A 26,542-nucleotide genomic window follows, 5' to 3' on the forward strand; every position below is an offset into this window, starting at 1 on the left:
AGCAATATATCCACCAAGGAAGATGGTATTTTTTAAAAATGTACATTTTGTATGTAGTAGAGCTCATCTTCCCATACATTTTTGTATTGCACTTTTTTTTTTTGAAGGCCTGAGGTAAAGCTTTGTTCTGAGCCGGATTGTCTAGTCTGAAAGCATAATGGAAGCCAAGGTCTGTTTCACGTGGCTTTGCGTTTTTCTTGTAGGTTAACTATGTCTTTTTTGTAATGTTTGAATAATTTCACGTGTACCTAATACACAGGTGGGAATTGCAGATGGTCAGGGTTGCCAGATGGAGTTCAGTGCATGTTTTCTGTAATAAGCTGAATGTTCACAAACTTTGTAGTGGTGCTTTTATGGCCTCCTCCCCACCCCCAAAAGAATAAGAATGCACTTGATGTTCTACCCCATTTAATTTTTTTGCAAGGCTGACTATACAAATAACTTGAACTTCAGTTTTCACAGTTTATATGGAGCAGAATATCTAGATGACAATTGTGAAAACCCAAGTTCAAAATCTTCAGTCACCCATGACACTGGGTGATTTTGGGTCATCACTCTCTTTCAGCCTAATCTACCTCACAGGGTTGTTGAAAGTAAAACTGAGGCAGAGAAAACTAGGTATTCCCTGAGTTCTTAGTGGCATAAAAATGGAACTGTAATCTAAAACAGATAGATGGAAGTGCATTCTTGCAGTTGCTATGTTCTTGATGCTTACTACTGACTGTGATCTGGAAAAGCAGAGATCTGTTTTTAAAGTTAACAAGGAGAGCAGATACAAGTGCAATAGACAACAGAAATGTAGCTAGGTACACGTAACTTTGAAGCTACTTCCTAGAGGATCCAAACAATGTGGATCTTTTTGGGAGGAGGGAGGTAGAGAGTCCTCCCTCAAAAGGGATAGGGATCCTCCTGCTGCTCTGACATGCCCTCCCCCTGCCTCCCAAGTTCTTGAAGGAAAAACCAAGCAGAGCGGATCCGCTCAGGATCTGCTCTGGGGAGCTTGGGGGCAGGGGTGGGGAGTGGGAAGACATGTCAGAGCAGCAGGAGGACGGGAGGTAGAGAGTCAGGGAAGGGTTCCTGAAGCTGGCAAGCAGCGAGCAGTGGCAGAAGGAGCTTCTGAGGCTTCTGCCACCACCGCTACTCCACCATTCTGTTCTTAAAAATGGAGAAGGGAAACAGAGAGGGGAAGGAGTCTCCGACTACAGTTCCCAGGTAAACTTACTCAGACCAGGTTGGCAGGGAGAGCTGCCTGTCAAGGTTATGTGAGCTAACATTGGGGTTTCATGGCAACAAAAGGTCTCCAGACATTCTGGGCCTGTGTTGCCTAGGGAATCAATGGATCAGTGCCAGCCTGTCTGGCATCATGAAGCATTCACGAATCGAACGAATTGGCCCCAAAAGTCGTTGATTTTGTGAAAAACGTGGCCATGAATCGGCCTGGTTTGTCACAAAGTTTGATTTGTATTTCAATTCATGCCCGTGTCTAATGTATATCACTATAGTATAATGCAGCCCATGTCTAATTTATGTCACTATAGTGTAATGCAGCTGTAGCGATATACCTACTACCAGTAAAAGAAGAAACATCAGCAGCAAAGAGAAGAAATGGCCAGCACAAGTGGAAAGCTTGGAGAGTACCCCTGTGTAGAGGTTCTTTTGCCACTGCTATTACCCTTGCATTCTCACTGCCAATGAGAACAAAACAGATGGTAATTTTTATGAGGAAGTAACCTTGGAATTAAAAAACAGACAATTTAGAATTAAACGCTTAGACACTGAAGAGAACATCAAGTCTTTGAACCATGAATTCTTCCAGTGCTGCTTCTGTTAGTTGCTGAACAGTGAGGAGTAGTGGGGAGGGGTAAGAGCTCTCTCAACAGACAGTCCATCAAACCAACTCATTCAATGGACAGATCTGGCTGGACAGGTTTGTCTCTATAAATGATAGTAAGGGAAATACAAATTTCTTTTAATTTAATTTGTTTCAAGGCCAATAAGTTCATCTTCTTTCTTAATTTAAGCAGTCCGAGTAATCATCCATGTCCTTTTTATGGAGTCATTTATGATCAGTTCTTCTGCCTTGCGGAATTTCATCTCGTTAGAGGAGAGAATCTACAAGTAGTAGTATTCAAAAGGCCTGCGTAGGGATTCATGTTTTTATTAGTGGTGGTAGGTCCTGTCCTCTTTGCATACCTAGTGGCCACACATTAATCAGAATATGTGCAAGGTGACTTATGTGGATTGCAGTTGAGTTCTATGCCTGAGGGACATTATACATCAATTCTTAGCTATGTGTGGATACTTGGAGGGGGTGGGACTTGTTAGTGTAGGTGCATTCCTCTGTTTATATGTTCAGTATGAATATCTGTGCAGGCCTAAAAGCTGTGACTTTGGGGATACATCTATGTCTAGGAAAGATAATGAACAAAAAGTTGGGGTTGTGTTAGTTCTTTATAGTTTCATTAAAACTACATTCATAAGTATTTAAACAAAGTAATTTAAAACAGCTGAATATTGAAATTAAAAGAGTCGACTTGTATAAATGTGCAGATGTAAGCCCTTTATGCTGTCACACACTTCCCTCACACATTCATATACTACTCACACCTTTCGCGTATTGTACTAATCTCATTCACATATCCTCAATCAGTAGCCAAACACGTTGATAGTATTGCCTGTTCCCTAGTAGTGCACAACACGGTTCCTAAAAGGTTAAGCTGTGTCGCGGGTTCCCCTGGATGTCGAGCGACACGAGGCTGTTATCCATCTGTGCAGGCAAGAGAGGAGTGTGGAGCCAGAGAGAGCATGGTCAGAGTCCAGTCTGTAGGTTGCAAGAGCAAGGCAAAGTCAGAACCAGTGGTGGCTAGGTGGTCATCACTGTGGCCGGTTTAGGCCATAGTCCAAAGCAGTCTGAGGTTGCAGGAGCTGGACAGAAACAGAATTGGTGGCGGCGAGATCAGGGGTGCCTTGCCTCATTGCTCCGACAACTGGCCTCTCCCCATCTCTGCCTTTTAAAAGCTGAGGTGCTTGTTTTGCCACCAAGCTGCACCTGGTCTGGCCATGAACTTTCTCCGCCCCTGATTGGCTCCAGGTGCCTCCAGGCTGCTACTTGCACACTTCTCCTCTCCCATAGTTTGTGCCAAATCCTCCTTCACTTCTGCTCCCATGGCTCTGGCGACGGAGGGGCAGTGGTTGGAGATGGGGGTGGTGAGGTAGGTAGAAGGGTGCAGGTTGGCGATGGGGGAGGTGAGGCAGGTAGTCATGGGCTGGTAGTTGCATCCTGGGCTGAGATTGATGGAGGGCTGTTGTTGGGTGGTGGTTCCTTACTGGGCAGGGTAACCGTGGCTTCTGGCAGTGGATTGTCTGTAGGCAGCGGCAGGTAAGGCCCTGCTGTGGCTACTCGGTCCTCTTCCTCTGAGCTGTCTGCTTCATTGGAGCTGGCTGGCCCATGACAAGCTGGTTTTGATTTCAGGAATGGACTAGTCAGCATACCTCTGGTAGACATGGACATCCAATGAAACCTATTTTTAACAGCTTTCCTTGGTGTCCCATTGTTTTCATTATATGTTTTTAAATTACTAATATATGAACCAACTGTTTGTGTATATATTCCTACTTTTCAGGTTTTGGACAGACAGTTTTCTCCTGCCATTCTGAACAGGGGTTTGGTAAAAGAAGAAAAGGCTTTTTTGGTAGAGAGCCGTATGTCTTACTATACGCAGGTATGTATTTTGTTATTTAAATGTAACCAGCACACTGATTCTAGCATCTGTTCTTTTTGATAGAATACCTAAAACAATAGATCTAAAAATGAAAATATCAGCATATGGTTTGGCATTTAAATTCTTGATGATATTTTGATAATATCATTGATCTCTATTGTACCACGCTCTTTAATTATTCTTCATATGCTTAGTGTGAAAATACACATCTGTTCCCATGCAGCATACTTTCTCAGAAAATCATGAAAATATTACAGCTATATTATCAGTAACAACAAAACCAATACAGAGACTTCTTCATTTAATAGAGTTTTAACTCCCATCCCTGATACTAGGTTAAATTAATGCATCCGATTTGCATTGGACTCTACAGTTACCATGCTTATGACATGATATAAACAGTTTGTAGAGGCTGTGGAACTTACTGCTTTTTCAACTTTTTGTACATCTTTCAGGGATCTCACTATATAGTGGCTGCAAATAAGCTGATATTGAGTGCCTAAGAGAAGTTAGTTCTATGTTATTTATTCATAATATTTCTATGCCACCTCTTCAGAGTCCTGCTTTAGGCAGCTTCCAATTAAAAAGTGAGAAAAGATTTTTGTTACTGGGTTACTGGGTTTTAATGCTCAACTGATATCTGAATAAACATTCTCTAAATGGGAGCTAGTGGATATAGTATGCCTAACAAAAAAAAGTTTGGATTTCATCATGTTGGAAATAATTTCTGGATAAAGTATGTAATTCAGCCGCTAGGTTTCTAGCTGCCAGAGTTGGATCACTGGTAAAAGATTTAACTTTGAATACGTTAACAGTTCAAAGTGGGGAGATGACTATTTTATGCACGAGACACTGCTGAATCTGGAGAATAGAAAATGTCCTCAGTTATGACCCAGTGCTGTTTAGAAGTGTAGATTTTTTAAAAACAGTCTCACTAGCCAGCTAAATGATTCTTTGCAATTAAAATGAAGGAAGCATCAGTAAGTAGAAGGAATTAGAGGAGATATCCTTAGCCAGTGCTAGGAAACAGTTTCTACTGTAAAGAAATCCTGTCGTTCAAAGCGCTCTGGGTGAAAACTCTTCTTCAAGTCAGTTTATTCAGTCCTTTCAGAGTTACTTTTTCTATCTCATACAGATTTGGAAATCAAATTAAATTAAGGTGCAGAAATCGTTTCATTCACTATTAACTATTTAACAACGTGCATGTATTTTACTAACGAAATTTGTTCTCTTACTTTGAACAGATCGCCCTACTGAATACAATTCATCCTCCCCTCTTTTGTTTCTTGATTTTTCTTTATTTTTACCCCTCCTTTCCCCACTCCCTTTCCGTTTAGGGCAAGGGGTAGGTTTATGTTAGGGAAAGTGTTTGATAGTAAGTGTTGTATAGTACAAAAACAACAGTGAGCTTTACATTTTAAAAATGCAGTGTTTTTGAATCACCCTGAAGTTTACCATGTAGGATCTTCTATTTGAGAAAATCCAGCAGTCATGGACTCATGGCCCTAGTTTCATGCTTCTTAGGATACCTGAACATAAGAATCACAGAATTGCCCTTTTTTTCTCCGTTTATTGATATAAAAATAACATTTACTAGGATGATCCACAGTCCAGAGTTCCATCTCCTCCGGTACCAGCTAGAAGAAACCAGTTACGTGCTTATGGTAAGAATATGCCAGACTTTGGGGTGTGTTCCTGTCTGACCCTTCCCTGAAAGTTCTCAAAGGAAAGCAGTTTGTCATATTCTTTTCCATATTTCTTTATACTATGTTGAAGAAGAAAATAAGAATGTAGTAAATGGGCTGACAGAGATGAGGAAACGGCTGCGCAGTGAACAGCGGAGACTTCAGGAGCAGTTGTTAAAAGTACATGGAGATGATGATGACCTGCTAGGAAAAGGGTGAGGATTTTATTGTTTTTGTAGTAAGGCCTTTGCTGAAGTGCATATATTTTGTCTGGTAAATAAAGTGAAATTCAACAAGAAATTAAAGTTACAAAAAATGAAATGATAATTGAAAGTGTAATATAGTATGATAGAGGGTAGGGGTGGTGGCAGCAGCAGTGTGGGAAAAATTTGCTTGAGTGGTACATGGAACAGCTTAGATGTGCACCCTGAGGCATCAGTATGGAGGGTAAAGGGGTAATCCTCAGGCCAGAAGCCTCCGTGGCTTCATGAACTGAGACAGGACCCCCAGGAAGAGTGCCACTCTCTGGGACCCATAGCGGCTAGAGACAGAGGATGTGTGGCATACCTCCTTCGAGCATTAACGAAGGCTTGGCAAGGATGAGCATTAGCTGTACCCATATGATGGCTTAACGTTCATAGCCAAGGCGGCCTCTCCCATGATCAGGGATGCACAAAGAGAGGAGGACTGAATCTTCTGCATTCCCACCAACTGCCTGTGCTGCAGTTAGGTTTGGAATGGAATTTTTGGCCTGTGTGTGCTGCAGTTCTCCTTGGAACAATGAAATAAATTTGGCCCTTTTGTTATCTGTGGTGTTGGCTCTCCTTATTTTGTATCCGTGAGCAGAGGGTTTTGCTCTGTTGCCCTGAGTTTCCTTAAGGTTATGTGACCTCTGTAGGTCAGACCTGGCATTTTCGTGTAACCGTCTCTTGTAGTTCTTGTACCACAAGGAACAAAGATAACAGTACAACAGCTACCCTGACATACTGCATGAGGTTGAAGAGAGACAATTTGGTGTAGTGGTTAAGAATGGCAGGACTTTAATCTGGAGAACTGGATTTGATTCCCCACTCTTCCACTTCAAACCAGCTGGGTGACCTTGGATCAATCACAGCTCTCTTAGAGCTCTCTCAGCCCCATCCATCTCACAGGGTGATTGTTGTGGGGATAATAATACCATACTTTGTCAACTGTTCTGAGTGGGTGTTAAGTTGTCCTGAAGGGCAGTATATAAATCGAACATTGTTGTTGTTGTTGTTGTTGTTATATTGCTCTTCCTGGTGCAAGACTTAGGACAGAGCTGAGGTTAAAAGGCAATGGACATGTTTCATGGGACTAGATAGTGACTAAAAAAGCTCATTGTGCTTACATGTCATCATGTAATGGCTTCCTGACCCTGCATGAAAGCAGCATTGCCAATTGCTGTTTTGGTCTGCAGATGTTTACATGCTGCCTAATGAAAATGAAATCGGCTTATTATGATGTACTTTATAAATGCAATGAGTTGTTGTAATTACCTTTTTCTTCCAAATTTGGCCAGCAGTTTATTGGCATTATGTCCATGACAGTTATTTTAGCTAACAAAATTTGGCTTTATAGTATGAAAAAAATGACTGTGCCAAAGTACTACCATAGAATAGTCTGCATTTACTCTCCCTGATGACATCTGTCATAGATTATTACTTCAGCATGGCTTTTGTCATTTTCAACAGGAGGAAACATAGTATGGATGTATTTGAGATGGCCAGACTTCAAATGCAAGCTCCTGTCAGGCGACCTTCATCGAAGGACGTTACTGATCCTGTCAATCTTCAAAACATCCGTGACTTTAATGAACTTAAATATAAAGGTTAGCTGCATGTCTAAGAAAGAAGTACAAAATGACACTCCAATCAGTGCCTCAGCTTTAAAAGAGTCTAACCAAATGAAAATTCTTAATCTTTTTTATTTTGTATGCCATTACCTATAAAATACGTTGACCCTATTGAAAGCTAAGTCCTAGTACATCCCAAGTTTTTTTAATGGACTTTACCTCATATCAATATGAGTTTCTATTAAACTTTTTTGGTCTAATTTGTATGCAAAACATGATTTGCCATGTTGTGATGGAACCCTGATTTTGAAGCCTTTTCACAACAGGCTGCATCATAACAATATCAGCATGTGGAAAATTCCCAAACAGTCAATGCACAGAGATGCTTGCCGGTAAAATGATCTTATTTATCCTGGCTCTAAAATTGAAAAATACATTGTCATCCTCTGTAGAGCTGTGTTGAAATGAAAGCGAATGGAGATTCTCATCAGTATTATTTATAAGGTTGTGCAGTTCAGTTTGGAATTTGGATTAAAATATTGAATTTTAGCTGATTCGGTAAAATCTGGGTATCCCAAATAAAGAACCTGGGATTCTGAATTTTTACCATATTTTCAGTAAAAAATTCAGTTAAATTCATTGTTTTCTATGGGAATATCACTCTGGGAACAATCTGGACTGGGAGAGGGTCGTTTTTCAACCAAACTTCACCAAATTTGGAGGGAACCTACTGGTGACTGTCCTCTAACCACCCTTTAATTTTCATGAGGGTTGGACCCCAGGGACTAATTTTATGGGCCCCCAAAGAAGATGCCCCCACCTATTCTTTATTATTCCATATAGGGAATTTTACCTGGGGCTATTTGGAGGCTTGGGGATGGCATTTTTCAAGAAAGCTCCACCAAATTTGAAGGTGACCTACTCCTGACTGTCCACTAAAGACAGTGTCCCTTACGTCAGTTTGGTTTGGGTGGAATGGTTGTGATTTTCTCATGGGAAGTTGGTCCCCTTCCTTCACTTGGTTCTGGGAGGATTCCATTCCATTTCAGGTTGGCTCTTTTGGGCTTTCTCTGTGATGAACTCAGCTTACATTTGGGAATGTGCCTTGACTGTGGCATCCTTGCCCCAGTATGTTTCTGCAGTTTGTCTTTTTCCCCATAAGAAACAATGGAGTAACTGGGGATGTCTTGTTCAGGGGCCCATAGAATTGGCCCCTAGGGTCCAATCTTCCTGAAACTTAGGGATCTTTATTATTATAGTGCATCATTTGTTTTATTATTATTATTGAGTATAATTTATTTATATTGCTTCCAGCCTAAAAAAGGCATTCTAAGTAAAATCTAATAATGTGTAAAATTCTACATGTTTCATAATCAAAAATGTTTTAAAGAAATATTGTATTTTAAACCTCTTATTTTTGTATACCAGATTCAGAAACACGACTAGAGACAAAATATATGTTTCCTGATCCACCTACTAATGATGATACTTTGGACATTCAGCAGCAGGCATTGCTAAGAGAACAGCAAAAGAAACTTAAAAAAATGAGGAAGAATGCAGAGGGTAGGGACCCCAGTGTCACTGTACATTACCAGTTTATTTTTCAAAACCAACTTTTCTAAAGGTAGATCTACCTTTATCCTTCTAGTGAAACTGAGTCAGATGTTTTCATGAGTCCCTTGAGTATGGAAAGTACAGTAATATTGACTGAGGGGATTAATTTGTCTTACTTTCTTTTCTGTTCTATTAATATTGTTTCTTGGGAGTAAGGTACACTGAATAGAACTGAGTAAGATTCTGGGAGGGAAGGTTGCATGGTATAGCCTGATCTTGTCAGATCTTGGAAGCTAAGCAGGGCCAGTACTTGGATAGGCAACCACCAAGGAAGATTCTGCAGAGGAAGGCAATGGCGAACCACCTTTGATTCTCGCTTGCCTTGAAACCCTTGCTGGGATGGCGGTAACTCAGTTGTGACTTGACGGCACATATGCCCGCAAAATTCTCAGTAGACTTGCTAAGGATTTGCTGTCACAGTCTAACAATAACACATTAAAACTTTCATGTAGAAAATCTATTCCCCCCCCCTTTTCAAGTGTTGTTGGAACAGAGAGATGTACCCCTTTTTCAGGGCAATCATGCAGATTCTGATTTAAAAATTCTCTGGGATTTACTATAACCACCAGACGTCTGGAGCAGTTATTGCTGCTCCAAATTGGGGAGTCATTTTTGGAGAGAATTATTTAAGAAAGCATTCCCTAGGGCAGGTCTATTATACCTGCTTCTTTTCTGTGATTATCTTTCAATTTCACCAAATAATGATGTCTTATGCTGAAAGAGCACTTTTTAGCCTAGCTGCTAAAAGGCACTTTTGGAGACAACTGTTACCTAGGAATCCAGGAGCAGTGCAAAGGGAGCATTAGCTCCAAACTGCATGCATAGTCGTTCAGAAGAATGGGATACCATTGAAAACAGGTGATTTGCCAACTTGCAGAATAACTGTTCCCCTCCCCTAGCCACCTTGTCTGCTTGTAGTTCCAGTTTATTTGTCCTCATCCAGCCTATCACTGTCTCCAAGCATGTCTTTAGAGCTTCTACCTCCTCACCTGGTTCCATTAAAAGGAAAGAACAGCACCAAGTGTGATCAGCATACCAATTACACTTCACCCCAAATCTATGGGAGCCTTTCCCAGTGGTTTCATGTATATGTTGAAAACTGTTGATGCTGTAGTAGTCTCTTGTGCTGTGTCAAACATAATTGTGTTCCCTCTTGTGTTTCTGCTTGTGCTGAGATCTTGTGCAGCCAAATTTCTGGACAATATAACATACAGGGAGGAAAGCGCTAGATGTTGCACAAGAACTTGCATGAGCGGAACTGCACTGTCCATTTATGTTTCTGCTTCAGCATTGCTGGATCTAAACCACTGTGCATGTGGTATATGACTTCTAGATCTGAAGAAACTGCCTCTGGGCTAAGAAAGCTTATACATAATATATTTGTTGTTTTTAAAGTGTTGGCATTCTGTTCCCTTCCCCTCTTCAGCAACTTCTATGTTAACTTATGTAACTGTTAGTCAAGTACATATTGCTGTTTTCATCTTAAATGTATTCCTTTAATATGGATAAGAGGTGTTACAGTTTCTAAATCAAATTGTATTATGCTGTTCTGCTGTCATTGTTCTTAAGATTTTCTCTTCTCTCCACCCCTTCCCCCTGGCTCCCTTTTTTAAAACAGCAGTCCTAGATTTTGATGATCCCATGCCTGGCCCTAAATTGAGAGATAGGGGGATGGTAAGGAAAAACCCAACTGCTTGGTTTTCATTCTGAAATGAGATAATAGAGATTTACGAGAGTGCATGTGTAAAGATGTGAACAACCTTATGCTTGAAACAAGGCATTTTTCTCTCTTCCTTTAAATCCCTATTTTAAAAGAAACACTGCTGTTTATAGCAGTGTTCATAGAGCAAAAATCCTTTATAAAGCCTGTGGATTCTTTTTTGATGCTGTCTACCCTCAGTGGAACTTTCTTCACTCTGTCTTCAATGATCATTTATTTAGTTTTGTCAACAGTTTTGTCAATGTAGTTGCAATATAGCTTGTCTGGCACTAAGTAAATGTGCTGTGATTTGCCTTGTATAATGGTGATATAAGGTTATTTACCTTATATAATGCCCTTTTAAATGTTGTGTTAGCCAAGGAGAAAACACTTTTGTGCCAGAAGAAATCCGTCCAAGTGACCTTGTTTAAACACTGCCCATATGTATGCAGTTTGAATGTGCCTATGATTTGTGGCTTTGGCAAATGAACTAGATACACATGGGTCAGCCTTTGAGATAAGAACATTGCAATAAAATGGCATGAGTAAGTGACTTCCTTGCAGTCAGCATCATATTTAAATTGGAGCTTGCCTTATCACTGACTTGGTATTTCCATGTGTTATGGCAAGCTGAAATCTGGTATACATATAATCCAGGATAGCCTATTTACTCTTTTTTTAAAGTCTTCACATGAGGCACTTGAACATCTTTTCAAAATGGATGATTGTTTACTCCAAAATGGTTAATGCATATTCCTAGTAAAACAGCTGAAACTTAGTGTACATGTAGTTCAAAAAGTTAGAAGATGGATATCAGAAGTACTTAGGACTAGAGATGGGCACGAACAGCAATATGAACTAAAAAAAACCCACGAACAGCCCAATCTGCTGTTCGCGAACAAGCTGTCATGAGGCCCCATTCTAAATGAACAGGTGGTTGTTGCAAGCCTCATTCGTTGCTGTTCGTTGCTGTTCGTCAAGCCAGACAGTTTGGCATCTGCAATCAGTTCCCTTGGCAGCTTAGGCAGGGATTGTCTGAACTCTGTCTGAACTCCTGCTGTTGCCCTGGAAACCCCAATCTGAGCCCAGTTTAGCTTGATAGGCAGGTCTTCCTTCCAGGTGTGGACTGGAGGTCCAAATTTGTTACAAGAGGAAAAGACCAGGGGGGGAGGGGGCTCCCAGCTCTGGCTTTCAGGGAGAGACAGCTGCTGTTAGAGAGACAGGGTGAGTGCATTGGAGCTTGAATTTTCTTTGTGTGTGGTGGGATAGGGATCTACCCCTTCAGGTTCCAGGGCTGCTGCCAGGCTCTGGGGCCAAGCTATTATTTATTATTGGTACCTTTCCTGCTGCCTGCTCAGGTAGGGTTTCTGGGAGTGGTGTGGTAGGGATCTTGATGGCTGGAGGAGAACCTGCTGGCCTCCACGAACAACGAACATGTTCATGAACAGGATTATGCTCGTCAATGTTAGTTGTTCGTGAATGGCAACAAACAACAAACACCATGTTCGGTTTTTTTTTCCTGTTCGTGCCCATGTCTACTTGGGACCCATATTTAGCAAAGCATTAGCGAAGCCACACCTGCATTGGAATTCAGAGCTTGGGGTGCTGGTGGTTCTGAAACAGCAGATTGCAAGGTGCTTTTATTAGTCCATATATTTAAAATATGGTGGGAGGGCATAAATGTAAAAAATGTCTTTTATTATACATTTGGGTATTGGGAAATATGTCTGGTTATTTGGTATATAAAAGCCCAGCTTACTAAACTGTCATTCATGCTGTGAAATGCAGTCGTTCAGATTAATTTTCTTCATTTTGAAAGGCTTTGGTACCTACATTACACCATTCTAGTATCAATAGAAAAAGCTAGTAAAATGGGAGAATCTTGTTCAATAAGGAGTTGTTTAATAACCGGCAGACTAGTTAGATGAACAGGAGCTGTGAAAGGTCTCAGCAAAGGGAAGACTGGTACACTTAGCTGAACTAAGTTTTTTCTTTTTCTTTGGTAGGACAGAGATGATTCCAATGAATTTATGAAAAATTCACTATTGGAGTCTGAGAGTGCATTTATTGGTGAGTGCATATATGTGTGTGTGTGTTTCACTGGCACTGTTCATTACAGATTTTTCAAGGTCCTTGGTCTTTCTATGTTTGTGAGAAGCTTATCATAGCTACTTAACATTGAGTTTTAGCAAATGTAACAAGACCTATGAAATGTCTGTATCTCCTAATCATGCCCTATATTAGATGATGTGCTTCAGTTTGCAGAGAGATTAAAATGCTATTTGTTATATAAAGGGAGACATAGAGTATTCCATGACAAAGACAGCGTGAATGTAAGTGCCAGGGTCAGCCATGAGGGATAGTTTGGTAGTAGATAAATGAGGGCTTCTAGCTGTTGTGTTGGAGTCATTACGTAAAGCAACATTTTGTTTATAGGACTTCATTACATTTTCATAACCCACTTTTTAATTCTATCCTGAGACCTTGGAGATAATATAAATAACAAGAATGATGGTATATGTATGAAAAATAGCCTTGCACAGGATCTGTTCGCCTAATATATTGAATCTTGTTAGTAAGACCTGACAATCATTTTAAGATGGCTTTGCCAATTTGTGTTGCTTTGCAACTATTTGCATATCTTTCTGTACTGTATAAGATGTACGCATAACAAAAGAAATCTGTGCATAATTATGTGGTAGCCACTTTGGAGAGTGAACTGAGAGTGTTTTCAGAATTAGACCCAGACAATGTCCATTCTAGTCCAGCATTCTGTTGCCTGCAATGGCTGGCCAGTTGCTCCTAGGTAGCTTGCAATGGGGTCATGAGGGCAGCTTCAGAGAGACACTTAGCCCTGCGGGTTTGGGTTAGAAGATTAGATACCTTTTTGCATACACCACCTGGAGTGTATTTTTAGTATGCTTTAAAAATATTCCAAGTATGTGTTAAGTTATGGGATCTTCCTTTTCTAGCTACTGATGGTGAAGCTTTTCCTACTTTAGACATACCTCACTTTTCTGTGACTTTCACTCCACCACCGCCTCTGTCTGCAAGGGAAAGGAGGCGAGAGAAGAATAAGGTAAAAGAAATTTCATGGCCCTCTATCAGGTTGATGAAAAAATCCAAGGCAGCAATGCATCCTACTTCTCTACATGCTGGAAGAAAGGTGGAATATATAAATAAATACTGCGGCTGCTTAATACCACAGAAGTTTGGTAGAGCAGCACAGGAATGAGCTGCTGTGTGTCAAGTACATGAACTTGATTCCTGTCACTCTGGTATTTTTCATTCATTCATTAAAACATTTCTATGCTGCCTCTCCAAGGAACCTGCCTGAAGCAGGTTATAAAATAAAACATAATAAAAACATAACACATGTTAAACTCAGCCAGAGCATAAAAAAATATACGAGGCAGCTTAAAATGAGTTCTAAACCATTTTCAGGCTAGACATAAGTTATAATAGTGCAGTTAAAAAATCTACCCTTTAAATAAAAGCCTAGGTAAAGAGAAACACTTTGGCCTGGCAGCTAAGAGAATAGCGTAGATGTGATGCTATATGAGCCTCAAGGTGACAAGTGGTGCCACCACTGAAAAATCCCTGTCTGTTGCCTCCACCTGTCTTACCTCCTGAAGGCAAGGGCATGGAGAGCAGAGCTTGTGAGGAGTATCTTAGCTGGCAGACTAGGGAGTACAGGAGGATGTGGTAGTCCTTCAAGTTTTCTACTCTCAAGCTCTTTAGGCCCTGAAAGGTAAGAATCAGCACTTTGAATTGTGCCCAGAAATAAATGGTCAGTGCAGATCTTTTAGCACCAGAGTGATGTGATCCCTGTACCCTGCCCCTAACAGTAGCCTGGCTGGCATATTTTGGAAAAATTGGAGCTTCCAGACTATTTTCAAAGGCGGGAAAATGCAGAGCACGTTATAGTAAGCTAAACAGGATGTAATCAGAACCTGGATCACAGTGGACAGATCATGTTTTTGAGTAACAGCCATAGGTGGCATATCATCCAAAGCTGATAAAAGGCACTGTATGCAACAGAGAAGACTTGTGCCCCCAACAGTTGGCCAAGATCCAGCAGTACACATCCTCTCTCAAGCTACAAACTTTATTCCTTCAGGGGGAGTACAGTCTCTTCCTGGACAGGCCGACTACTCAATTCTCAAGCAGTTTTCTTGCTGATAAACATCTTGTGTGGGCTGAGCTTTACTTTATTTTCTGTTGTAGAATTCGTGCATTTTAGTATGTTTGTTTATTTGGGTGAAGATACCTACAAATTACATAGACAACCTTTTAAATGTCTCCTTAGCACATATTTGTTGTGTTTCCTTAAATTGGTAGGATGATGTACCTCTTAGGCTGACTTCGCCACTCCAACTTGACAACATGTCTCTGCGCTCAGGCTCTAGCCTCAGTATAGATCAGGTGAAAGCCAAAAATGAAGAGCGCTTGCAGAGACTGAATGAACTACAGAAGAAGGCTATTCACAAAGGTATGGTTCATTTCCTTTCACTGTTTAAAAGATATTGGGGGGAAAAACAGCTTTTGACAAACATTCACAGCATCCTAAATTCCAGATAGGATGGAAGAATTTAATCCCCAAATAAAAAATGAGAAAAAATGTTTAGGTGCACTACTAATGATTAGAAGAGCCTGAAGATTCATAATTGGCATTTGGTGGCCAGCCAAAAAATAGTGCTGTGCCAAATTTTTGTAACTGCATATTCCAGTGATTGGGTACTATTGACATGAGGACCAATCTGGCCTCAGATGGAATACTGACAATAAGTCACAGAGGCCAGGGGAACTCAGGAAGGGAGAAGTGAAAAGTGGAAAAAATCAGTTTTGACTGCAAGAAGGTGCTTCCCTGTTTTGACTGGACTTTGAATAGACATTGCCATCACCATGTTAAAGTTAATCCTTCTAACAATTAAGAGAAATTTGGAAGGATCGTGTCCCAACCCATGCTCACTGCTGACCACTTCAACGCACTGCCTTTAGATCTGTGAGGCATTGCAGTGCAAATTTTCTCATCTCTTTGCACTCAGCAGCCTCAAGGTTGGAAGGAGGAAGGGAAAACAAAAGAGGAGTTGCTGAGGACACAGTACCAGCTGAGTGAACCTGTCTTGCATGACTGAAACGACTTGTGCCCTTTCCTCTCTGCCTGCTGTGCTTAGGGATCTGCAGCCCCCCCCCTTGCAGCTGTGCCACAGACATATTGTGTGACACACTTGCTGCAGACTGGCTATTCTAGGAATGACTAATGAGTTTAAGATTCTTGCTGGTATCACTTGCTGTACTGCATAGAAGCTAACAAAGATGTTTAAAGGCTTTCCCCCACATTCTATATTCTTTCTCAATAGGTTAGCATTTTGGGTCGCCAAAATTCGGACTCATTTTTGACATTTTCTTTGTAGGAAGGAAATGATGGTCAGGGTGAGTAACTGGCCAAATTTGGTCTCTTACTTTTTAAGATAGATAGATAGATAGATAGATAGATAGATAGATAGATAGATAGATAGATAGATAGATAGATAGATAGATAGATAGATAGATAGATAGATAGATAGATAGATATTTGAAGTTGATTTTTGAAGACCTGTATCCTGATGCAGCAGATACAGTCTGTACAGAAATATGCTTCTAGTCACATAAGAGTTTTACTGGGTGCGCACAGCTTTTTTGTTTGTGAAGGGGGCAACTCTGTAACATGTTATTGGCCATTAGAGGAAGCCTGTACACACTGAGATTTATTTATGAGATGGGCAGTGTACCTGCAGCCATCTATGAGTCTCTGGATTGGGGTATAGAGATATTTTTGTTTGTTTGCTGTGATGGTGCGGCCCTCATCACCGTGGTACTTGGCATGACTCCCAGCAATGCAACCCTTCATTGGTCTGTGAGGCTGAAAAGGTGTCATTATACCTCCAGCTGCCCAGCTGGGAGAGAACACAGCCAGGCTGGAAGAGATGCCGGGATGCTGTTGCAGCAGGGCGGGACTTGGCTGGGGAGGTGGGGGATTTAAGGGGAGGAAGGCTGCGATCAGAGACTGTGAACGGAGCTCGGCAAGGATGAGCCATGGCAGCATGTGTGTCCTAACCACAGTATGGAGACTGGCAGGCCTGGGTAGGGGTGGGGAGCACAAAGGCCACCCTGGACTTTGGCAGTGTGAACAAAGCCAGCTGGAGGAGACTGGCCACCCAAAGATGCAGAGGCAGCACAGCTGGCCAGGGACCCTTGTGAGGGTGTCATACGTAGTCAACAGGAGCAGGCCAGCATCTAAGCAGTCTCACTATTTCTGAGGGGAGCTGATGGGGGAGTGAAGGAATGCTTCCCATGCTGGCTGCTGGTAGCCTGGGAGGAGGTGCACTGGTGGAGCAGTGAAGGGAACACCACAGGAGGTGAGGCTGGGGATCAGTACTCAGGGACACTGGCAACACTAGTCAGAGTGCCCTGGCTCTGAGGCCTTGGGGAACCTTCACATTTATTTTACCTCATTTATAACCACCCTTCTCCTTAGTGAGGACCCAAAGCAGCTTACAACGTTCTCCTTCTCCATTTTTCCTTCTCAACAAACCCTGGGAGGTAGGTTAGGCTGTGAGTGTGTGACTGACCCGAGGTCAACCAGTGAGCTTCCATGGCAGAACAGGGAATCAAACCTGGGTCTCCTACATCCTAGTCCATCTCTAAACTCTATATCACACCGGCTCTTCATTATTGAAATTAATCAAGGGTTCCTGAATCTGTTCATAACAACTGTGCTTATTTTTTTCATTAAGGTTGTATTCAAAACAAAGCACTGTAAAATTTTGATATTTCACTTGCATAAAGTAAACTTTGTAATCCCAAATGTGTATATATGGATGAGCAGAGGCTCTCACTTGTGCTTCAGTGTCCAGAAATGCATTTTGTATATGCTAGTATATGCTAGGTTTTGGATCCTGTCTAAAAAGGTTCTCTTTCTGAGATGACCGAGTCCGTTAGTGTCAAGAAGGGACCCCATATTCATACCTATGATTTTGGCACGTGGCTGCTGCTGAACTTTGGTTTCTTTGATGGTGAATCTTCAGTTTGTGCAGAAGTCCTGGAAACAAGGCAAACAGCTAGTAAAGAAGAATTTATTATAAGGAAAAATAGATCTCTCCCTCTCCATATTTTACTAGCTAAGAAGCAGTTGGGCTCAGGCGCAGTCTATAAAGTTAAAAGTAAGCTAACCTGGTCTCTTCAGTGCTAGAAGTCCATGCTTCAAGGACACTTGACTCAGACCCAGCCAGTAATGCCAACAAAGGCTGTATGCCCTCCTGTTGCCTCTTCCTGTACCACTGCCATTGCTATCTCCAGTTATGAATCTCTTTTTTCCCATATGAGTATTTCTAATACTAAATATATCAAATAAGGAACCTGTGACAATCTTAGATCCAACAAAGTTGCTTTCAGGAAAATACAATTCTCTGTGTAGGCGTGGGGTTGAGACAGACAGACGGAGACAGGCTTAAATAACGGTACAATGGCTAATTTCTCTTTTGATCTGTTGTTTTCAAGATGTCTGTTCTGTATATAGCAGTGCATTCCTTTTACAATGAGTCTCTTGATGAAAATTTACTTGCCTGTTATAAAGCGTTCTAGATAGATTTTGTGTGAAAGTAGAAATTATAAAGACAGTGGGATACTGGGGGAATCTCCTAATGCCTTCCTTACGCTCACCAAATTGTGTATTCTAGTTTTGGATAAGTCAATTTAATCCTTGGATTAAACTTCAGTAAGAGACTTGTCATTTTTTTAAAAAGTTCCACTGAAAATCCATTGTCCATTGCCGCCCCCCTCTATATGCTTCAGACCTGTCTCTTGTAACAGGAGTGTAGGATTAGGGCAGAACTTCTACCACAGGGTGGAATGCAAAGGCGGCTGCACAAGTCTTTAATAATTACAAAGGGTAGATCACCACTTCCACACTATGTTTTACAAGGACTTTTGGCAGTAGCTGATAATGTGTTTGAATCTGGTCTGACTCATTGCGTTGGTCCTGTAGCTCCCAGCTGTTCAGTAGCTCAGACTTGACATGTAAGAGATTATTCCATTCTTGCTCTGCACACCCATGCCTGGAGAAGAATCTTGTAAAGCTTGAGAAATGTTTATTAAAAAGAACTTGTTGGTACAGTCCCTATACCGCTGAAGTATTAAGCTTGGATTTATTTTTAAAGGTGAAGATGTTTCTCTGGGGAATGCTGATGACATCCTGAAGCAGTTGCCATCCAAAGATGGTGGAAGACCTAACTCAGTTGACACAGTCGCAACTGAGCCATGGCTGAGACCTGGGACATCAGAAACCCTTAAAAGATTTATGGCTGGGCAGTCAAGTCAGGCTAAACTTTCTTCTGAGAACACCCCCTTCGATTGGCAAGGTCTGTCCACGGCACATGGCTGAATAAATGTGCAATGAAACCAGTTGTGCCTTTCAAAGAACTTTTATCCACTACTGCACTTTTAAGTTTTCAAATGTAATACCGTGGGTTGGATCTGTTCTGCAAGTAGAAGTGCTTTACTTTGGCAGAGTGTCTTTGTTAGCATAATGGATCAGGGGATCCAACCCCATGTACAGAAACTGAGATGTAATTTATCAAAAGGCAAGCAAGCTTGTAAGCTGTGACAATTGCTGCAATCTTCTGTGTTATGATAAACAATCCATATATTGCTTATAAGATCTGTTCTTGGAAGTGAAGCCTTCTGAACTAGGTCAGCTGGAAAACTTCAGGGTAGAATGAGGCACACAGAAATCCTCATGTGCTGGCACAAAGGCAAGGTTTTCAGGTTGCCTTTTTGGTACCACTTTTGTTTGGGAAAAAATACCTCATGACATGTACTAATAGTGAAGCATTCCCTCTGTTTAATAGTGTGGAGTATTGTAGCCTGGGATTTCTCAAGCATATAACAGACATTTGCCTACAGAGATTAAAACTGTTCACAGTGCTTCTTCATTATTTATTTCGAAATTGTCTATCCAGTCATTTGTTCTAAAATACTAATTCTGTTCTTTTCAGTGTGGGTCTGTGTGTTAATACAAGCCTTGTATTGGTAGCATCAAATGTATAACTTACGGTTATGATTTTAAGATAAAAAAATAAATTCTATTTTATTACCTAGTTTGTGAAGCAGTTTGTAACTTATAAACATACATCTCTCTATATAAAGACAAGTGTCCTGACTGACTCATCAACCCCCAGCCCAAACCCCTGGACCTAGCAACATGAAATTTGGGGAGAACATTCCTTTCATGATGTAAACACCCACTAAGAAGGGATTTTTGAAAATTTGCTTCCCTAAAGGGGTAAACACTGTTTTCCCAAAGGGATACAGCTTCTCTGTGTGCCTGACAGGCTGCTGCGTGCTTGCACCCCCACCCACTGCCAACTTGGCCACTCTTCCCTGATTGGGCCAGCCTTTCAAGGTCATTTGCATATGCAGGCTGATTGGAGTTCACAATATTCCACACACCCCCACCCCGACCGTTGGAACACAGAGGTCATTTGCACATGCAGCCTGATTGGTCCTCACCCCCATTCTAAACAGTATGCAGTTGCTATTGGGAGTCATTGAACGTGTCCTGAGGTAAAATGCACCTCCCAGTCTTCCCTTAAAAGTTCACTAGGCTTGCCAATCTCCCTGTGGGGCCTGGCTTTTCTGTGTGGCTGGCAGGCCCCCACTTTCTGATTGGTCAGCTCTGATTGGTCAGTTCTGAGGTAAAAATCAGGTAAAGGAAAATGCACACATGTATTGTCGAAGGCTTTCACGGCCGGAGAACGATGGCTGTTGTGGGTTTTCCGGGCTGTATTGCCGTGGTCTTGGCATTGTAGTTCCTGACGTTTCGCCAGCAGCTGTGGCTGGCATCTTCAGAGGTGTAGCACCAAAAGACAGAGATCTCTCAGTGTCACAGTGTGGAAAAGATGTAGGTCATTTGTATCTACTCAGGAGGGGTGGGGTTGAGCTGAGTCATCCTGTAAGAGTTTCCCAGGGTGTGGAATGCTAATGGCGGGAGGCTTCACTGTATCCTGAGGAGGTTCTTTTGCATATGGATTGGTACTTGATGTGCTAATCTTCTCTGCAGGGCTATTGTTGGGGATAGAATGTTTTGTTAGCCTGGTGTTTTTCAGAACTGGAAACCATGCTCTGTTCATTCTTAAGGTTTCTTCTTTCCTGTTGAAGTTTTGCTTATGCTTGTGAATTTCAATGGCTTCCCTGTGCAGTCTGACAAAGTAGTTGGAAGTGTTGTCCAGTATTTTGGTGTCCTGGAATAAGATACTGTGCCCTGTTTGAGTTAGGATATGTTCAGCCACTGCTGATTTTTCAGGTTGTCCAAGTCTGCAGTGTCTTTCATGTTCTTTTATTCTTGTCTGGATGCTACGCTTTGTGGTCCTGATGTAAACTTGTCCACAGCTGCAGGGTATACGGTATACTCCTGCAGAGGTGAGGGGGTCTCTACTGTCTTTTGCTGATCGTAGCATCTGTTGTATTTTTCGGGTGGGTCTGAATACTGCTTGAAGGTTATGCTTTTTCATAAGCTTTCCCATCTGATCAGTAATTCCTTTGATATATGGCAAAAACACTTTTCCTGTAGGTGACTGTTTTTCCTTGGTTGTTTGATTCATCCTGGGTTTGATTGCTCTTCGGATTTCATTTCTGGAGTAGCCATTTGCCTGAAGTGCGTGGTTTAGATGATTAATTTCCTCATTGAGAAAGTGCGGCTCACATATCCGTCTTGCACGATCCACTAATGTTTTCATTATGCCTCTTTTCTGTCGGGGGTGGTGATTGGAGTTTTTGTGTAAGTACCGATCAGTGTGAGTTGGTTTCCTGTAGACCTTGTGACCTAACTGAAAGTTTGCTTTGCGGATGACCAAGGTATCCAGGAATGGGAGTTTTCCCTCGATTTCTTTCTCCATGGTGAATTGTATGTTCATCTACGGTCTTCCTGTGCAGTCCCACATGGGACTGCGCACGCGCAGGCCTGCCGATACCGGAGATTTTAATAGCTAAACACCACCAGGGGGCGCTCCCGCCTCTCAGCGCGCATGCGCGGCCGCTTTCCCGCCGAAACGGCCCTTAAGAGGCGGAGCGCCCCTCACATACCCTCAGTTTCTCTTTCGCCGCCGATCGTTGAGGTTTAACAGCTTTCTTCGTTCGCGATGTCTGAGAAGGCCTTGTTTAAGCGTTGCGAGACCTGCAATCGTAAGATGACAAGGTCGGATGGCCATTCCATTTGTTTATATTGCCTTGGGGAAACTCACAACACTCAGGCGTGCAAGCATTGCCGCGCGTTTACCTCCAAGGCCAGGGCGGAACGGACGGATCGTTTGCATGCCTTTCTCTGGCAGCGTGCGATGTCGGTCGAGGACCCTCCACCGAAGTCTTCGTCTGCTCCGTCTGCGTCCTCTCGTCCTCCTGTACCTTCGGGTTCCAAGACTCCTCGTTCTCAGCCGTCTCCGAGTCGCTCGGAGTCGAGGTCCGAGAGGATCCCTTCGGGTCGGAGTTTGTCGGAACCGACCGCTTCGGTTCCGAGGCATCTAGCAAGTCGACCTCCTTCGATCTCGTCGGCTGTCTCGGCTTCGCCTGCTCGTGGCGCCCATAGAGGTTCGACTCCGTCGGTTCCGAGGTCGACTCCGCCAACTCAGACCACCTCTACGGTTCCGATGACTTCGGATCCTTCTGTGAGACCGAAGGCCGTTCCTGAAAGGAAAAAGAAGAAGCATAAGCATTCCAGTAAGCATGATAAGGCAGTGTTGGAAGGCTTACTCACCTCTTCCCCGTCGGTTCCGGTCGACTCCGCTCCCGTCCAAGTGGAGCAGCAAGCAGAGGCGAGTGATCGTCCGCACTCCAAGACTCCTCCGGACCGGGTGGCTCAGGAGGACGATGTCATTCTCCTCGAGAAGCCTCTTACCCCTTCCGGTCGGGCTCGATCGGCCTCGTACGAATCGGACTCTATTCAGTCGGCTCGGAGTCGAAGGAGTCGGTCCGCCCGTCGCTCTAGCTGTCGGACCCCACGGTCCTATCGGAGCCGATCCAGGGAGAGTCGACGTCGAGATGACCCTGTCCCTCGTTACTTTAGTAGGGAGAGTTCATACTACTCGGACCGGCATTATAGAGGTGCTTCGTTGTCTCCCTCATTTCGAGTCGGTTCCGATGTTGGCTATGACCCGTCCCGCCTCCCGTCGGATCGGGTCTCTCCACGACCCCGGGCCCGTTACAGTGTTTCTCCTCTGTCGGAGTCACCTGAAAAGGAGATTGGGCTATCTGATGAGGCCTCGCCTACTGATGATTTTCGGGCCTACAACGAGTTGCTCCAAAGAATGGCGAAAGCCCTGGACCTTGAAGTGACTTCCACTGAATCTAAATTTACCGATAAGATATTGCAACATATCTATTCGGGTTCTACTCCCTCGATTGCCTTTCCCCTTATTGAGGGGTTTGCTGATCTATGGAAGAAGCTGCAGTCTCGACCTGCGTCTGCTACCGCCACTAATCGAAAAGTGGAGAGCTTGTATCGAACCAAGGACGATGCTCATCCGTTCCTGGCCGTTCACCCTCCTCCATCCTCACTTGTCACCGAGGAGATGCAAGCTCGGCCTCGCCAGGGCTCGCTATCGGCTCCAACTGACAAGGATAGTAGAAAGATCGATGCCTTGGGTAGGAAGTTGTATACTTCGGCTACGTTTGGCATCAAAGTGGCGAATTATGCCGCAATGATGGCGGCTTATCAGCTGTTTTTATGGAAGAAGGTGGCGTCTTTTCTTCCTAAGCTTCCCGAAGATCAGCGCACTCTGCTTCGGGTCATTCAGGAGGAGGCTGTTCGTCTATCCAGACACCAAATTAATGTTGGGAGAAGTATGGCTGACACTGCGTCTCGATCACTTCTCTCCTCGGTGGTACTGCGCAGGTACGCATGGCTTCGCACGACCGCCCTGCCAGTTGAGACACGGAACAGGGTTGAGGACCTGCCGTTCGAGGGCACCACTCTGTTTTCAGAGAAAACTGACGAGTTCCTTTCTAAGAAGAGGACTGATCGTTTGACAGCCCGCTCGTATGGGGTTTTACACCAGCCGTCGCAGCAGCCTTCTCGCCCGTACTATCGCTCCTTCCAGCGTGGCAGACAACACCGCTATCAGCCCTATCAAGGGTATGCTTACCAGCAGCGCAGGAGCTACCAGAGCCCACAATCTGCCTTTCCCAGACGAAGGCAGGGCCAACGTCCCAAGCCTGGTTCCCAACAGCATCAGGCCAAGGACCAGGACCAATTGCATAAGCAATTCTGACAATCACAGGGACCTGACCCCACATTTGGGGACAGGCTTAATGCTTTTTTGGATGCCTGGTGTTCAATTTGTTCCGATGTTTGGGTTTTGTCTATTATCCAGTTTGGTTATAAAGTTGAATTTCTTGGTTTACCTTACCTACGTCTCCCTGTGTTTTCTTCTGACCCCCCTCGTTCAGAGATCCTGGGAGAGCTCTCAGCCCTATTGCAGAAAGGGGCTATAGAGGAGATTCCGGTTGCTTCAGCTGGTTTGGGGTTCTATTCCAACCTGTTTTTAGTGGAGAAGAAGGATGGTGGGCTTCGGCCTATCCTGGATCTTAGGGGTTTGAATAAATTTATACGAGTTCGTAAATTCAAAATGGTTACTTTACAGATGGTTTTGACCTTGTTGCCCCAACAGTCGTGGTTTGCAGTCCTGGATCTGAAGGATGCGTATTTTCATATTTCAATTTTCCCTGAACACAGGAAGTTTTTACGTTTTGTCTATGGGCAACGTGTCTTTCAATACAATGTTTTACCCTTTGGGTTAGCCACTGCACCTAGGGTGTTCACCAAGTGTATGGCAGTAGTGGTGGCTCATTTACGTCTCCAGGGCTGCCAGATCTTTCCTTATCTGGATGACTGGCTCTTGGTTGGTGATTCTGCTGACTCTGTGTCCACTCAGGTGTATCTCACCTTAAATTTATGTTTACGCCTGGGTCTTTTTGTTAATCAGAAGAAGTCCAAGTTGACCCCGGTGCGCTCCATCCAATTTATTGGAGTGGTTTTGGATGGTGTTCGGGATGCAGGCTTCTTGCCTTCAGAGCGTGCTGCAAAAATTAAGAGGCTTATTTCGACCCTTCAGAGGTGTCGTTTCCAATCTGTTCGCTTTATCCAGACCCTTTTGGGTTGCATGGCTTCTACTACGGCTGTGGTTCCGCTGGCCAGGTTATTTATGCGACCCTTCCAATTGTGGTTCAATTCAGTATTCTCACCGGCCCGTGATTCTCAAAATAGGAGACTTTCCGTCCCTAGGGGGGTGCTGTCCTCCCTGGAGTGGTGGCGGGATGATGCTAATTTATTTAAAGGGATGGAGTTTGGTTTTCACCAAACTCACCTGTCAGTGACTTCCGATGCTTCCCTTTTCGGTTGGGGGGCTCACTGTGCTGGCCTTTATGCCCATGGGTTATGGTCTGAATCTGAACGTGAGGAACATATTAATGTTCTTGAGTTACGGGCAATTTTATATGCATTGATCTCCTTTACAGATGTCGTGCGGAACAAGCCCGTTCAGGTCCTGACCGACAACACGACGGCGATGTTTTACATCAACAAGCAAGGTGGCACGGCGTCTGTGGCTCTCTGCACAGAGGCGATGAGACTCTGGAAGTGGGCCATAGATCATGCTGTCTGGCTGCATGCAGTTCACATCCCGGGGGTGCAGAATTCCATGGCGGACCACCTGAGCAGGCTTCACAGGGAAAACTACGAGTGGTCCCTCCAGGACAAGTATCTCGCCCCTATCTTCTCGGAATGGGGGACTCCGGAGTTGGACCTGTTTGCGACTGTGGAAAATCGCAAGGTCCTAGCTTATTGTTCCAGAGGAGGAGTAGGCCCAGAATCAAGTGGGGACGCGTTTCAGTTAAGTTGGTCAGGTCCCCTGTGTTATGCCTTCCCTCCGTTCCCGCTTCTGGCACGGGTCCTCAGCAAGATCCAGAGGGACAGAGCGTCCGTCATCCTGGTGACCCCGTATTGGCCGAGGCAACCATGGTTTCACTCCCTTCTGAGTCTACAGACTCAATCGATCCGTCTCCCGGTGGTTCCCGATCTCCTGACCTGCGGGGGGGTTCTTCACCACGACATCAGGAGACTCAAACTCACAGCGTGGTTGGTCAGGCCGGGGCTGCCTTCTCCGAGGCTGTGACTAATGTTCTCTTGAATGCTAGACGTTTGTCTACCAGGCAGTCTTATGCCCTTAAGTGGGACAAATTTTCGGTGTGGTGTAGTCGCAGGGGTTTGGATCCTTTTGAGTCCACCCTTTCTGAGATTTTGGACTTTTTGTGGGAGGTAAAGCAGGAGGGTTTGGCCAACTCCTCAATCAAGGTTTATCTGGCAGCCATCTCTGCTTTTCACCCTCCAGTGGATAGAAAGTCTGTTTTTTCCCACTATTCTGCCAAATTATTTTTGAGGGGATTGAATAATTTGTTTCCCCCTGTGCGGGCTTTGGTCCCTCAGTGGTCGTTGCCCCTGGTTCTGACTCGTTTGATGTCTAAGCCGTTTGAACCCTTGGCTTCCTGTCCGCTTCGTTTTTTGTCCATGAAAGTGGCCTTTTTGGTTGCGGCTACTTCAGCCAGGAGGGTTGGGGAGCTAGCAGCGTTATCTTGCGAGCCCCCTTATTTGAAATTTCACCCTGAGAAGGTCGTTCTTCGTACAAAGGTTGAATTTTTACCTAAAGTAGTATCCCGTTTTCATTTATCTCAGGAATTGGTTCTGCCGGTTTTCTTTCCGACTCCGGCTTCTGAGGCAGAGGCGGCCCTTCATTCTTTGGATGTTCGCAGGGCCATTTTGTTTTATTTGGATAGGGTAAAACCATTTAGGATTGACTCTAATTTGTTTATTTGTTTTGCTGGACCGAAGAAGGGTAACCGGGCTTCAGCTCAGTCTATCTCTAGATGGGTGGTCCAGGCTATACTGACCTGTTATTCTGCTGCTAACTTACCTTGTCCT

General features: G+C 43.6%; 1 protein-coding gene across 8 annotated transcripts in view; it reads left to right on the forward strand.

Annotated features, from left to right (window-relative positions):
* CSPP1 (centrosome and spindle pole associated protein 1) overlaps positions 1 to 19,673 on the forward strand; it is a 69,020-nt gene extending 49,347 nt beyond the window's left edge. For 5 of the 8 annotated variants that reach the window (XM_054985059.1, XM_054985064.1, XM_054985066.1 and 2 more), the window contains 10 exons: positions 3,624 to 3,722; positions 5,320 to 5,386; positions 5,499 to 5,622; positions 7,120 to 7,256; positions 8,649 to 8,783; positions 10,453 to 10,508; positions 12,540 to 12,603; positions 13,506 to 13,612; positions 14,875 to 15,025; positions 18,735 to 19,673. In XM_054985059.1, the coding sequence (XP_054841034.1) occupies positions 3,624 to 3,722; positions 5,320 to 5,386; positions 5,499 to 5,622; positions 7,120 to 7,256; positions 8,649 to 8,783; positions 10,453 to 10,508; positions 12,540 to 12,603; positions 13,506 to 13,612; positions 14,875 to 15,025; positions 18,735 to 18,958 (1,164 nt within the window). In that variant the 3' untranslated portion in view covers positions 18,959 to 19,673. The remainder of the gene's footprint in view (positions 1 to 3,623; positions 3,723 to 5,319; positions 5,387 to 5,498; positions 5,623 to 7,119; positions 7,257 to 8,648; positions 8,784 to 10,452; positions 10,509 to 12,539; positions 12,604 to 13,505; positions 13,613 to 14,874; positions 15,026 to 18,734) is intronic. The other 3 variants (XM_054985065.1, XM_054985062.1, XM_054985063.1) reach the window with 3 other exon arrangements.
* The last annotated feature ends 6,869 nt before the right edge of the window (positions 19,674 to 26,542 follow it).

This window comes from Eublepharis macularius, chromosome 7 (assembly GCF_028583425.1).
Source record: "Eublepharis macularius isolate TG4126 chromosome 7, MPM_Emac_v1.0, whole genome shotgun sequence".
NCBI classification, from domain to species: Eukaryota; Metazoa; Chordata; class Lepidosauria; order Squamata; family Eublepharidae; genus Eublepharis; species Eublepharis macularius.